The following is a 15,925-nucleotide window of genomic DNA, read 5'->3' on the forward strand; positions in this document are numbered from 1 at the left end:
TTTGAATTGTTTATAGCTAAACATGGGCTATATGATCACCATATCAAATGGCTTTTGGAACTCCAGTACTTTACAGTACTGTTCTGTTTCGTGCAGCTCAGAAGTGGAAGGGATGATGGTAAGCCTGGGTGTTTTGGCAAGAACTAGAAACCTTGACCTGTGTTGCATAAATATAAGAAAAATATGAATTTATTTTAAAAGCCCTAATTTATTCCAGCCAGAAGAATCCCCAGTGAATAATTATGCAATTAAAAGAACCCTTTTTACACAATACACCAACATTTTGTTCAAAAACTTGTCAGAGGAATTTAATTAAACCCCACAATCTTAAAAATATACTTGTCTGCAACTGAAAGTATGTAATCCCTTGGGATGGAAGCTAGTTAAACATGAGTTCAACCCAACATAATTCTGCCACATTAGCGTGTACTACAGTGTATTAATTTGGAAGCAAGTTCCATAGATGACTGATCATTAGTATTTATTATGATTACATTATAGTAATTTTTGTTTAGTCAATAACCAGTGTCTTGGGGTGACTTTATGATGTGTATCCCATATCGCTGCCCTATGCCCAGGAATTAATTTTGTGCCTTTCTATGCCTTTAAACTGAGCCTGAGAGGGGGGAGCAAAACTTCTTCAAAGCAGTTTGCAGCTTGTTCAAGGTCACACAGAGATAGAGATTTTTTTTTCATCTGCAGCAGCAGAGTAAGAGTGGGGAAAGCACCCTGCTTGCTTTTGGCCAGTTTTTCAGCTCCTTTTTCTTTCTCTGGAGAGAGACGGAGAGTTGAACTTTTGTTTTCCTGGGACTTTGTTTTTTCTTTTTTTTCTCTGCTGGACTGTTTCAACATCAGAATACATCAGGAGGAATTTCCACCAAGGCCTTGGCCCTGGAGGTGGGCCCACCAGCCCGTCCCAGTGACAAGGAGGGGGAGAGAGAGATCTATGGAAGAACTCTGAAATTTTCCCAGGTTTCTCTCAGCAGAGCAAGAGGTTTTATTATTTAGCATCATTATCCTTTTCCTGTGTATTCGTTAAATAAATAGTTTTTATCTCTTTCACTTTCCTTTGAGGAATTTTTTTTTTCCCCCGAGCCTGGTGGGGGAGGGCTGGTTGTAACCTGCCTTCTCTCAGAGGATATATTTCTAAATTTGGCCAAACAGGCACAACCAGTTATGCTGAATCCAAAACATGTAGTGTATTGTATTGCATTGCAGCCACTTATCCATGTTCAGATAATTTTGTCCTAATGATAGAGCAAATTTAAAAGGTTTTCTTTCAATTGGTTATACATTAGTCACTTTTTTTTTACCTCATGTGCTTGTACTGTGCTAGATGAACAAGTGGATGTGATAAGAAAATATCTGCACTGTTTCAGACAACAAAAAAGTATTTCCAAAATCTCTATGCTAGTAATGGCTAGAAATAGTCCCTTTACTTTAGTGCTGTCTGAACCGAGAATGTCTGATACATACAGGTATTTATATGCAGAAAAGAAACACTTTTTATTTCACTCTGACATGCTTAATTATTTCCCATAAATAGATTTTTGACTCCTTCAGCAGAAAAGGTATGGCAGGGTGTACGGGGAAGAGATTGTGCTCATGTATTTTGTGGTCAGTGAAATGACAGTGTATCACAGGTTTTCCAGTAGAGGAAAACTGGTGATGGGGAGTCAAGGTTTAAGATTTCCTTACCTGCTCCAGTCCTGCGACAGTGATCACAAGCATTATAAAGGCAGACAAGGTGCAATATACTTAGAGGTTGGACATACAGTGTAACTGTAGAAAAATGTTTCATCAAGTGCATGTCATCATGAAATTCTTCCCTGTGAGGGTGGTGAGGCTCTCACAAAGAGAAGCTGTGTCCAAGGCCAGGATGGGGCTTGGAGCAACCTTGTCTAGTGGAAGGTGTCCCTGCCCATGGCAGGGGGTGGGATGAGATGCTCTTTAAGGTTTTTTCCAACCCACACCAGACTGTGATTCTATGATCCTGGAATAAGCACTGAAAAGACCCAACTGCATGAACTTTGGCTTCTAAGCGTAGGACAATATATACCATCACTGAGTAAACACTGCTCGCCTGTTTTCCAAGTAGAAATTGAATGGATTAGCCCAGTAGAAAATTGCTTTCAGAGAAATCAGCACTGTTTGATCAGTGTAGAACTTGGTAGGTTAGAGCACAGATGCTCTTGACAGGGAGACAGTCTCTTTCTAATTTTCAAGGCTGTGCCTCAATCCATTGAGGAATTGACTTTTGTGTGTGCTCCTTCTCTGATCATTCTATGAAGAGAGACTCAAAATCCCCTAAAATAGTGTGATATAGAAAGAATAAAGTATTTGGTTTGTTTTTAAGGACATACAAATTTAGGTTTTACCTTTTTCTCTTCCATTTTAACATAATATTTTTTCATGTTAGCCTTAAAACCAGGTAAGTTTTTGTGTTATTTCTGGGACAGAGTAGTGATACTACATAGCACAGGGTTATTTTGTATGGAGAACTGGCAGTTTTCATGATTATGAATTTTTTACTGATTTTATTAATTCTGAAAGAGCAGAGGTGTCAATGTAACATGTAAGAACCCAAATAGTGTTATATTTTATGCCCACAATAAATGCTAAATAGTTGCAGGAATATTTCTAATATTTTGCTTTAAATATTAGCATGACATTTTTCTGTGTTCAGTGATATGGTCATCAATTTATATAGTTCCAGTGAGGAATAGTGATTACGCTTTTAAATTTGATTGAAATAACCATACATAGTAGTATAAACTTTTGTAAACTTGCATTGAACTTTTCAAAATAATAATTCTATAATTCTAAATATTAACTTACCAACCTGTGTGGCATCAGCATTCAAATTCTTTGGGTTTCTTTTCGAGTTGTCAAATTATTTCAGCAGAGAGAGGCCCAAAGAACCAGAGCCCTGTCTGTGCTCTTGCTGTCAGTCTGAGTGTCTATTTGTTGATTTTCACCAATGTATTGCCAACAAAGAATGAGTGGCAGGTCAGTAAAGAATATGAAAATACACTATACCAAACAGCTGAAACCAGCTGATAATGAGAAATATAGACTTGAAGTTTGGTAGACATTGTGTAGGAAATACACTGTGGAAAAATACTATTTAGGGCAGACAACCTAGGGGAAGGAAAGGAGAATGTTTTGAAAACTGTGGGAGCTTGGGTGGGTTCGACGGTCGGGACAGACGGAGATGAGAGATCTCTGAAGTCAGATCTTGGAACATGCGGTTTATTGCAAAGGGCGTGGGTACAGGGGCACTGCTTAGAGCTGCCAGCTGCAGCTCGGAGCAGGCCCAAGAGAGCAAGAGTGTAAGCGGGTAAGTAAAGAGAGAGCGAGAGGAATAAGAGTGAAGTATTAGTGAGAGAGTGGAAGTAGTAGTGATGAAGTCCTGGTTACAATACAATAAATCATCTTCTGTACTGAATATTCTAATTTCCACTAACCAATCTAATACAAGATACAAATCCTATAGCATTTACATACAGCCTATAAGAATTGTTATATTACCATAGAGTGTTACATCTTAACTCCTAAAAACTACTCTTTGGACCCCTTCTGCTGAGCTAGTAGGGTCTGCTCTGACCCTTGGACCTGCCTGCAAGCAGAGGGTATTGTTCAATCAAGAGGGGATTACCTTCAGTCGGCCATACCATTGTTTTCCAGTTGTTCAGTAACTAAGATTTGGTATTTCAAAAATGGCTTTCATTTCGATGTCGCCTGTAGTTTTCATATTCCCAAAATCTTTTGTCAGGCAATCATATTTATAAGGCTTTCCTGTTTCATCCTCCCCAACAGAAAACATTTTTCATGAGTACATTATGCGCTCAGCTCATGTATTGCTGTGTTTATAGACTCTGTAGCAAATTTCCTGCAGTATTATAAATAATAAAATAATCTCCTGAAAGCCATTTACCTGGTTTTGTATCTGATACCCCTTAGCAGATACTGGCTTTGCACAGAATTCTCATCCTATCAAAATGTAAATTGCAGACTGATGTTACACGGTAAGCTTGTCACACCGTTTAAAAATAACAAAGAATATCAGTGGAAGGCAAGAACATCAGAGAAAAAAATGAAGAGAAACCACACTATTTACATTTGAATAAGAACATATCTGACAGCTGAGTGTACAAAAAGAATAGGTGTCAAAGACGCCTGTGCCTTGACAAATGTTGGAGGAATCTCTTGCCTTTGTTTGGACTCTCTGTAGATGGGAGTTCATTACCAGGCAGTTTTGTGTGTGACTGCCTTCATTTCCGCTGAAGTAACACTCCTTTAGAGACGTAAGCAAGTAATAACCTTGCCTCTGGAGGAACACAGTCTGCGATATTTTGTAAAATACTTCAAATTTTCTATTATTAATAAAAGGCTTGTAGTTTGGCTCTTTTCAGGGCTTTTTGTTTTAATAACCTTTCTGATAGGGTGAGTTTGGGGAAGGCACTAAATCTGAGACTTTACTAGAAACAGTGATATGTGGCACGGGAACACTGTTAAGGAGGTTATGTTATCTCCCAGGAACAGAGAATGCTGCGGTCAACAGGAAATCAATTTCTGAGGGTGCTACACTAAGTTTGTCTCCTAACTGGAAACTTTCTAATTGTACCCCAAGGGAACAGTAAGCTGAAAACCAGGCAGATGGCTTCTTCCCCACTTCCCTTATTCTTTGATTCCATGTAAATAATTTCTAGCTTCCCAATAACTTTTTGTGTTAAACATTTGTAAATGTTTTAGCGCTATCATAGTTAGTCTCACTTGTACAGTAACTTTGAGGTTGAAAAGCCAGATGTCTTTCAGCAAGTTTTGGGGGAGATTTAAATCTGCCCTCTCTAGACCGAGCCACTACTTCTAACTAGCATTAGTAATTAGTATGAAGGAGAAGCTGTATTTTGTCCCATGCTATGTATTGAAGGATTGTATTTATTTTTTTCCTTCAAGCAGCAGCAGAAGAAGATGGCTTTTTTTCCTTCTTCTATAAATTTATTGAGACCTTTATTACTCACGCCATCTAAAAAGCATTCTGGTGTCAAAGATATAGCCTAAGTTTTATGACTTATGATTTCATTCATGGTTTATGGTTTAAATTCAATAGACTGGAAAGGCCTGAGGTAAATAGGTACTTCAGAAGGAAGGTAAAGCCCCATTTCCTTTTAAGAGCTTTTGGAAATACTTGGTCGGGATGAAGTCCATGAAGCTCAGATGTAGTGAACATTGGCTTTGTTTGCTCTGAAAGTATGAATTCGCAGGTCCTTGAAAATTTCTTCAAGTCCTTACATTCCTACAAAATGTAAACATTTTGTTTAGGAACAAATGTGAGAAAATGTTCAGATAAGATAGAAGAAGTCAGCTTTCCTTATTTTATCCTCATTTCCTTTTTTTGCAGCTTGGCTTCATAAACACATTTAAATTTTGTTCATTCACAGTAGTTATTTATGTATCGTTTATTCCTGACCATCACAGGTGCAGATAAGCAGATAATATACCAAGTACAAGCAAGCCATCTCACTAAATAATCTACCATACCTGGTACAGATTAATTGCTAAAAAAAATACATTATCACATCAGTTACTAACTGTGAATCTTAGAAATATCTGAATATCAATAGCTATCAATAATAAAGTACTCATTGGACTATCAATCACTATGCATTTTTAATAGTAATACAAATCTGACCCAGAAGTGCTCTTTTTTTAAAGAATATCAGTGCTCAGTGAGAAATGGAATAATGTTCTTTTTTGAACTTAATGGGACTTTCCCCTGTGTGTATGGACTTAATTAAATTGAGTTTCCTGTAAGTGGACCTAATTATTTTCAACAAGGAACAGGTAAGATTGTTACAAAATACCTGGTAAGTTTATGAAAATTTTCTAAGTGGCAGAACCTGCAGCAAGCAGGCAAACTGTCTGGACTTTTTTTGGTCCAAAATAATTTCCCAGTTTGAGTGATTTGAAGGAGCAATACAAAATCTAATGTCTTGGCAGAGGACAACATGCTTGTGTATGCCTTTTTTCAACCACCAGGCCATGAATTTGCCCATTTTGTTTTTATTTAACATGTTCAGATCATACCAAACTGATGTAAACCAAGGGGGTAAAAGAAATTCAAAGGAGAGGCCTAAAAGCTCAATTTCTTTCTCACCCCCACACCTGACTCTGGGTTTTTAATGTAAGGGAAGTACTAATTTGGAAGTACTCATTTTGCTTTTTGGAGCAGCTGCTTGGGGAAACAGATCCTCTAAATCCTGTTTTTTGGTCCTGATGATAATTTTGAGTGTGTTCCTTAGTATTCTGTTTGCTAAGCACAGAGCTTTGACAAAAAGCAGTGATTACACACAGGAACTGTGGGGGTTTTTTATATGTTAGCGCTCTGTTGAAATTTTCATGAGTTCTTTCATGTGAAGTATGAGGTATATAAAACTTAGAATTGCTATAGAAAAGTGACCTGGTGTGAGGGTACGGAGTGTATATATCAACATCTACATCAAGAAAAAAAAAAGTTTTAAGTTCTTTTCAGGAGTGAATTAGTCAGAAATTCTGATATTTGTCATTAATGTTGTGTAATACTTAAGTACTTTGAGGAACAACCCCCCTGAAATAAAAAAAGGTCTGTTTGTTCGAACTCTTTGTTATTAATTCATAGCTTTTCTTTTTTTTAGATTGCAGTTTTACAATACTTTTATAACACTCTTGTAAGAAAATGGTAGCCAAATGTCAACAAGGTTTTTCCTGTACAACAACTGGGCAGTAGGATTTCTGGGGTGGGTTTTTTGTTTTCTTTTGCTATTTATGTAGCGCATAAAATGTGCCACATTGTGATGATAGCTTCCTTTGTTTATTTTTGTAGGGCTGACCCAAGGATCATTTCATCCTTCAAGAATCTGTTTGCAAGGTTTGCATAGACTTGTTCCTAAGGGAAAATATGTCTGAGGTTGACTTTGAGAAATTAGCTGAAATAGGTAAATATTTTTATAATACTTCAAGTTGCATCTGTGTAAAGTTACCAGTGATTTAATAGAGTATGTTCAGTAAATGGGAGGCTTCACCCACATTCTGTAATATTTCTTGGAGCAATCCAGTGTTAGTTACAGCTTTCAGAGATGTTTATTTCTTCAGCCGCATGGCTGAAGATCTGCTGAGGAACTGTTCCAGTCACGGGACCAAAGGGTCCTTGTCCACGCAGGGGAACACAAAACAACCAATGGGGAACGAGGCTGACCAGGGGCAGGGAAACCCCGTGTCTCCCGCCCAGGGCTACATGGCAGGAGGGATGAACCCCAACACTTTGGAACATCTCAAAGTCAGATTGGTTGTTTCTTTTGTATTTTTGAGCATACGCTCCACTTTTAATAACACAGCTCCCAGTTCACATACTCACAGATGAGCATCTACTATTTCCTTTTCTCTTTTCCCTTTGGAACTTTCTTGCCTTAGGTGGTTACGGTGCCCAGATATGAAGGGGAAAAAAAAAAAGCAAAACCCCTAATAAACAAACTAGTGCTTTACTTGTTCTGAGCTTTAACATGACTTAAATATTTTTACAAAGAAAAAATTGTGGAATTTACCTACTGCATTATGTTTGCATTATTATTCTTCCCAGCTTTTGGGGAAAAACCATTCGGTAAAGTCAAAGAATACTTTCTCATTTAAGGTTAGTGTAGCTTTTTATGTATGATAAGCTTTTAAAAGGTAGAAAAATACACGTTTTGGAGATAATAAGAGTTTAAACATTTTTGTGTATATGAAGAGGACTCTAATGCTGTCTGTCTAAAGGCAGATTTTTTTTCCTGATTTATTTTCTGAGAAGGCTTTTATGTGAATTCAGACATAAAGAAATGTAAAAGTGGTACACGTGTTGCTGAATCCTTTGTGTTTTGGAGAAGCCCAGCCACCAGTGGCATGTTTCATCCTTGTGAAATGCTTTTTTGTTACAAATAATGTTAAAAATGAGACAATAAAGCCTTCATGTGGCTGGTTGCAGGATAGAAAGATACTGAGAAACTGTGAGTGGAAAGCATTCCAAAATATTTAATATGAGTTTTTCTCTAAAACTTACTAGCTGCTGGCACATAAATCTGTCTGAAATCATTATTTATTTTCTCTGCCCTAGTGTGCCCTGCATGTTGGTCAAGGAACATGAACTATGCAGATGATGAGAAGACAAAATGTTCTAGTACTTTTTAATGTGACACTAGTAATGTTATAGATCATACAATAATGGAATGCCAGGTTGGAAGGGGACCTTAAGAGTAATGTGGTCCAACTTCTCTTAGCAAAGGCACAGTTCAGACAAAATGGCTCAGCACCATGTCCAGCAGACTCTTCCAAGTGTCCAAACTGATAGATAAAAATGTTAATTCTACCTTATTAAAACCTGCAAGATAAAAAGAGGTGGATGATGTACCGCAGGTGGTGCACCATAAACCATTAGTTTTTCTCTTTACCTGTGTCTTCTCTTAAGCCACCAAGACACTTGTGTATTAGTTATTACTAATTACCCCAGATTCTGTTCATTTGGATATGTACTTAGTATGAGCTTTTTTTTTAACCTTACAACAGTTTGGAAAAAACTTGGGTGTGAAACAAAACCCCCAACAAACCCAGAAAGTCCTGGAACAAGATTAACACAGTGTTGCTCTTTTCAGTATTGAGTATATATTACTTCTAGTATCTAGTCCAGAATCTACTGAAGCTGGGAGAAGGCTGCCCATTTTACTGAGATTTTACTGGGCTTTTGAGCAGTAATTTACACCCTTGCTTGGCCTCTAGCTGGAGTATATGCTGGATGGACACTTGGCTGCCTTGCCCATTCCAGGTTCAGATGGACACTTGGCTGCCTTGCCAATTCCAGGTTCAGAAGGTTAAAGCATTTCAAGGGGACAGTGGGTTTTGGGGAAGGTGAGATGGAGATTTGTTTGCAATTTGCTACCCTTATGTAAGCTGTGAATCTGCTCTGGAGAGTGTTCACATGAGGTGTTAATGTGGAGTAGCTGTCAATGCATATGGCAGCAGCTGCAAGTTCGGCTTCTCTGTTTGGGCAACCTTGAAATAAAATGCAGGAAGTTGTAGATGGATCCAGGCAGATTAAGGGAGTGTAAAAAATTATGAGACAACAACAGCAGTCATGAATAGCGAGGTCTCAGCATGCCAGCTGTCCAGTCATAGAGATTTTTGTGAGCATCACAGGAGATATTAATCTTAAGGAGTGTGTGAAGATAGATCTGGGGTATTGAAGAGTTTCTTTTCCCACACAAGAGAAAGTGTAAAGAACAAGAAGCTGACTTGTAACTGCAATGGATAGTGATAAAGACCTGTGGTTTTGTCAAACTGAGCTAAAATTCAACCCTTCAATGGTGTATCAGAGACAGAAGTTTTTTGCTGTTCATGAACTCTTCTGTGTTCTTGGTTGCTCCTTTAGAACTGCAGAAAGATGAAATGGATGATACACACTCAGAACAGGAAGAAACATTTCTGCCTTCACCACTTGAGAATCCTGAGCTAAATATCAATCACCCCTACTATGATGTTGCAAGACATGGTATCATCCAGTTGGCAGGTATGTTTGGAAAATCCTATGGTTTTACCTTACTACACACATTATCACATTTTCTTTACTGTACTCAAGGTCATACATAGGAATCATGTTGATGCTTTCAGCCTTCATCCTCAAGTGCACTCATCTGTAGATGAATTATGAGCCAAATATTTGAAATTAATCTTGCTTTAAAATATAACTACAGCAATATCTTATGATCTAAGGCCTAACTGTGACTGTGACACCTCTGTACTTCACTTGTGATAGGCTTTGTTTCCTAAATCACCTGAAGTGTTGTCATTTTTCTTGTTTGCCCTGGAAAGGCTGTGCAACAAAGAGATATCAGTTAAGTATATAAAAACTAACAAAAGGCTGAAAGGAAACAGTTGACATGAGTTTTAACTGCATTTATTACCTAGATTTCTCTTGTGGCTTGGAGAGAAATTATGGATACATAGCATATTTCAATATCGGATCCTTTAATGTTTGCAGTTACTTATTTTTAAAATATTCTGGCAACATATAAGACATGCAGCCATATTTATGATATAAAAGCACCTCTTTAAAGTGTGCATTGCCTATTTTTTTTTCCTTTTGGCTTATTTTTGGTATAAATGTACTTGATAAAATAGCATTAATAATCACAATCCTAAAGAAATTAGTACAATAAGAAACTAATTGCGATATTTAATCTTCATCCTAATGACATCTAAGGTTGTGTTACATTGTATACACTTTTTGTATTTTATACTTTAGGTATATAAGCCTAGGAAAATGATGAACTCAGATTATAATACATAGATACCTTCCTGAATTTGAGCCATAAACAAGTAAACATCAAGTTTAGCAAAACCAGTGCTCTAGGGCAGTGAAATCTATCATAATTTGACTTCTGACTGAAAATGGGAAGACGAATTTACTCATAATAACTTCTCTCCTTGAAGCTAGTTATACACATGGTAATAATCACCTTTTACCTTCTTTGAAACTAAGCCCCCAATGTAAGACTCAAAACCATAAGCAGGGGAATAACATATTTACATTCTTGTGATTCAAAATCTTGATAACTCATGAGGATGTTTCTCTCTCAAGTATGGGGAAAACACCAAGATATTTAAGTTGTTAATGAAATCAGTGAAATCAAACTGAGAAAGTGTGATAGGTGTGTTAACGCATGCTGGATGCACCAGAGTCACTGTAACTGTCCACCTAAGAACCTCTTCCTGCTCTATTAGGCAGTGCTACATGGTGACATATCAAAAGAGATCTTCAAGCCTTTTTTTATCCTGATAATATACTCAGCATCAAATTATGTTGGGCTATGCTACTGCTACTGCTACTGCTGCAACTTCAATTATGTACAGCTATTTAGTAAATGTTTATTGTTGCTCCTCATCCTTCATTTGTGTAAAGCTGCCCTGGAAGTTGTAAGCACTGGGTATCTGTCTGGTTTAGCTGGTGTTAATTCTAAAAGGTCCTTGTGGGAATCATTGTGACTACTGGTGATGAGCTGAACTCCCTGAGCCTCTGCTTAGACAAAGCTCCTTTTCTCCATCCCTCCAGACCAGGGGAAAGGGGAGAACTTGGCAGTCTTCCAACCTCGACTGACAAAGGAGACATTCCCTGCCTTTTCCTGAGCAGCCCTGCCTGGCTTCATTCTAAGCATGTGCCTTATTAAAGAATGGGAATATGCTCCAGTATAGTGTGGTGAAAGTGTTTTTTAAAGAGACCTACCTGTAGCTTCCGTAGTTCATTGTAGAACTTGCTTTGTATCAGTGTTTACTTGGAATAAAGTCCAAACCTTTGGTGTACTCCTGGTTTAATTTCACTGGTGCAAATTTTGCCTGAAATGTTGGATTACCTCTGATGGTTTTGTCCTTAGCACTGAAATCTTTTGTAGAGGGAAAAAATTCCCTGGCCATGTTTAAGCCCAGAAAAGAGTGACCTTACCTACAATTTCAGCCAGAAATACTTGGTGGGGGTTTGCAAGTCTGCTGGACAATTTAAATGCGAAGCACAAGCCAGTGCTGTGCTTCAGACTCCTATGCCTGCAGCCTCCAAAATAGCTCCAAGGTAGGATGCAAGAGGAGAAGGCAGAGGTGTGCAATGAGTGCAGAACACAGGAAAGGTGAGATCATACCCAAGGACATGCTTCACCTTCACAAAACAAGACCTCCCTATCCCAATGTTAATGGTATGGAGTCAGGTCTGAATATTTTCAGGATTAACATTCAAACAAGGAAAAGATTCCTTCCCTTCTTGGAAGATGCCAGTCCCTTTGGAAACAAATAGTTTTTAAACAATTTGTACCTAGTTTGTAATAGCTTTCATATTTTTGAGTAAGACAAAGTATGAGTTCAGTGTTTGAAATCATTGCTGTGTTTAAGCAATTCAGAAAGCTGTTAATTTTTTATTTGGTGATTGAAAGATGAGATGTATTGCTTGAAATGACTGAAGAAAAAGAAATACTTTAGGTGAAAATATTTGCAGTAATTTATCCATCTATTACAGTCATCTAGTTTCCAACAGTTATTTTAAAAATGACCAAACCCACACTAGAATTCCTTCTTGCTTTTCATAAACTAAAATTACTTATACCTGATTTCCATAAAAAGAGTTTTGACTATATGCAAAGGAGATTTTTCGAGTTGTATTCATACAGTGTAAAAATATAATTTAAGAAAAAAAAGAACATTTTAAAAACATGTAAAGTTAGTTAATTGTTTATAAATTACAGACTTAGTTATGTCACAAATCCCAATGTGCAGCTGACAATTCTAAGCATATGTAAATGGAACAATGCTGTTGTGCTGGTTCTTTTTATTTCTGTTTTGAAGAAGTTTCAATCTGTTTGCCTGAAAGCAAACTCAGGATTATTTTTCTTTGTGGCAAAAAGGAGGGGACATATAAGCATATCAGATTCATCAAACTTCCTTATTTTCTCTGGTTGGCTGCTATAATATGATTGGTGACAACTTTTTGCAGTACCTTGTTTTGAATATGTGTTTATTTTGTTGGACTCTGTTTTTGCTGCTTGTGCTTTTATAAACTGCCAGTTACGTTCTTTTATGTATTAAACAGAAATTTTAATGGAATCCAAGCCCACCATTGTTTTAAATCTTTATTTTCCTCCTGAGCCTTTTGTTGCTTTTCTATTTAAAGACTTCAGGTATCCAGGTCTTTGTAGAGACTGTCCATATTTTTTTTCAAGATCTAATTGATTTCATGCCCCTTGATTTTGAACCAGTGCATTAGAAACTGATTAGAATAGGATGTGGATCAGACTGTCAAAGGTAAAGTTGTAATTTAGTTTTTTCAACATGTAAGGAAGAATTGTAGTGAATTATCTAATAAGCCTAACGTAGCTGTAGAGATGGGTCACAACAAATATATACACTGACAACTCCAGGCAATGGCAAATGCGCCCTTTATTTCTATAAGACCTCTTTTATGCAGTGGTTAGGCACTCGTGCTGTGTCTCTATTGGCTTCTGCGTTAACACCGCATAAAACTACTGGTTACTTGCAGCTAACATCCATTAGAAAACAATTCTAAGCGAATAACAGCCTCCCTAGCGCATCTGTGCATTCTTCATCAGTTGTTTATGGTTTCTCGCTTCTTATTGATACTAGGCTTCTCACGGGTAAAATCAAGTTCTCAAGGGTATATAGGGATTGTGTCCAAGTCGATGTCTGTGAGACTTTCTGAACAGCTGTCAGCTTCCACAGCCTAAGGCACAAGTTCTAATAATTTTCAGTCATATCAGAGACAGCTTTGCTACTTCTTGCAATACCTTCAGGAGCAGGTCTGTGGTATGTAAATTGCAGTGCCACAGGAAAGAACTGTGTTCAAAGATTTTTTTTCCCTTTTCTTAAAAGATTTACTTTGTTCAATTTTTGAATTTCCGAAGTGTATTCCTGAAACCAGTATCTCTGACTTTCTTCCAGGAGTATCCCTTCGGGGAGAGCAACAAATCAATTGGAGATACCCAAGACCTGGGCAGATTTCACAAAGGAAGCTGAGGGCTCTGGTTCCTGACCTATTTGTAGCACAAGAGCAGATTTTAATGTGGACTTTGTACTTTACAAAGCATGTCCAAACCATTTGGGTGTCGTCATGTTTTCCTCTTAGTAGCTAGAGAAGCTCCAAAATAAAGGCTACTATCTATGGAAAATATTTTCTGCTCTAGTGAAGAGGAAATTTGTCTGAGTGATTGAAACTTTGGTTCAAATCTTTCAGGCAGAAGTTGAATTTGGATTTTCCAAGTTCTGCATGTGTTTTTCTCAGAATGTGAAAGGAAATAAATCCTTATTTACTGCATTTCTCTCTTTGAACATTTGACTGTAAGTTAAAGTGTCTTTTTTAAAGACAAAACTGAGTTAATGATATCAAAATATATGGACATACTTTCTTGATGAACTTGAAAAAATATAATGCATCTCCTTTAACCATAATTTCTTGAGCAACAGGCTTGCTAAAATAAATGATGACTTAAAGTGCCAAATTCAGATGAGAATGTCAACTCATTTTAGATTTGGATATCACAGGTCGTTCTACACCTGAATACACCTCATGTAAAAGAAAAGCCTAGGCTGCTTCCCCTTTGCTAAGTCAATTTAAATTATATTCTGTTTCTATTTGACTATTCTGTTGTTTATTTGCTTTCCTTAAATTTTGTTTTAGTCTTTCTCTGAATTATCAAAATAGTTGGTTTTGCATCGCTGAAAGTAGTTTTGATGTTCAGCGCCCTTTTTCAGACTAGTCCAGAGAGTCAGCCAGAGTTGTATGGACATTAGAGAGGCTGACTTTAGGAATTACTTTAACTCATCCTCATTTCAACTTACTTTACAGACCTTAAGAGGAGCACAGATGAAATGAAAATAATTAAGTACATCAAAAACCAAGCTGTCTCTTTGCTTTCATCTGATCCGAAAAAAAGGTCTTATGGCAAAGTATTTTCCTTATACAAATTTTAAGAGAAAACTACTCATGGAGAAATCTTTGATGAAGAATCTTGGCTTTCTGAGGGGAATAAGGAGGTTCCTGATGTGGGAAGTCTCCTGAAAGTTTGCTTATAGTCATTCTTGTTTAGGAAGACACCTGAGCATGTACTTGATTTTAATTGCAGTTTTAGCACTTTCCAGAACTAGCCAGGTGCAGTACAGGTGCAATCCTCTCATAGGAAGTTGGTTTCTAAGTACACATGGACATGGGTAGAATCCAGAGGAATGAATGCAAAGAAGAAACTTTGTGAAATCAAAATGAGTTGACTCTTGAAATTTAGAGTTGGTGTAATTCTCTGTATTTCCATGGTGGTTCTGGTCTCTGTCCCAAAGAATAAACATTACAGTGGCTATTTTAATACTTCATCCTTAAGCTGCATAACATATGGTGCATTACATTTTCATATCATCAGCTGAGGTGACCAATGCCAGGGAAAGAGGTCTCATCTCTACACCCAAAGTTAGAAGCTTCTCCTGTTAATATTGAGACTCAGCTGTGTTATCGTGACTGTTTTTTCTTAACTGGCTAAGAAGTTTCCCATTGTGGATGGACAGAGAACCACAGTGGATTAGTTGTGGATGTATTTACTGTCCATTACTTGGCCTAGGCAAAACACAGATGTTTCACAATGACTTCTTAATGACTTTGTATTTCCATGAATTGTAGAGAGTAGGAAGCTTGAAAGCACAGTTTGTCTCACCATTTACCAGTGTGTAATCGAAGTTTAAATTCATTTCCCTAGCTTAAATTCTATTAAAGAAACAAATATGAGAGCAAGTGTTTTCACTGGTGTGGCAAGTCCCCTGGATTTTGACCCTACTTCTTTTTCCATTGAAACCCATCAGAAAACTTCTGTTGACTTGAGGATCTTGTTTTGCTGTAAAGTGATCATAACAAGGTTCGGTAAATTAAAATATTTCACTTTTCACTTGTAAAATAGTAATGTTTAACATCATCAGAACAAAATCTCTTGAAAAAGTAATGTTAAAATTACAGCAGTTGAAATATCTCATTTGTGAATTGGAATGAGCTCTTTCATTAGAAAAAAAACCCTTTTAATTTGCAAGAAGCAGTTAGGAAATGCTGTGCATCCAAATTCTTAATTAAAAAAAGGTACCATCTCCTTCACCTCTTGCCCTGCCCTGTGTCTTACTGTAACATTTTTTTCCTACTGCCAAGTTTGATATCAAAAGTGATGTATGATTCGTGTCTGTTTCAGTGAAATCCAGACAAATAAAACTGCAGTAAATAGGTTGTGTTATAATGTATGTAAATCTCTGTGTAGACAGCCCACTCTCCACACCTGTTTTTGCTCATCATGCACAGGGAGGAGGCTGTTTCTGTACTGTGTTTCTAGGAGTGGCTCCA

General features: G+C 37.2%; 1 protein-coding gene across 1 annotated transcript in view; it reads left to right on the plus strand.

Moving 5' to 3' along the window:
* Nucleotides 1–6,940: 6,940 nt before the first annotated feature.
* The window catches only part of ARHGAP8 (Rho GTPase activating protein 8), a gene marked incomplete at its 5' end in the record, with an annotated part of 68,286 nt that continues 59,301 nt past the window's right edge, over nucleotides 6,941–15,925 (plus strand). The window contains 2 exon segments of the mRNA XM_082280266.1: nucleotides 6,941–6,977; nucleotides 9,437–9,578. Coding sequence (XP_082136392.1) covers nucleotides 6,941–6,977; nucleotides 9,437–9,578 — 179 coding nt within the window.

Source organism: Coloeus monedula (assembly GCF_965178545.1).
Source record: "Coloeus monedula genome assembly, chromosome: 4".
In the NCBI taxonomy this organism is placed as follows: Eukaryota; Metazoa; Chordata; class Aves; order Passeriformes; family Corvidae; genus Coloeus; species Coloeus monedula.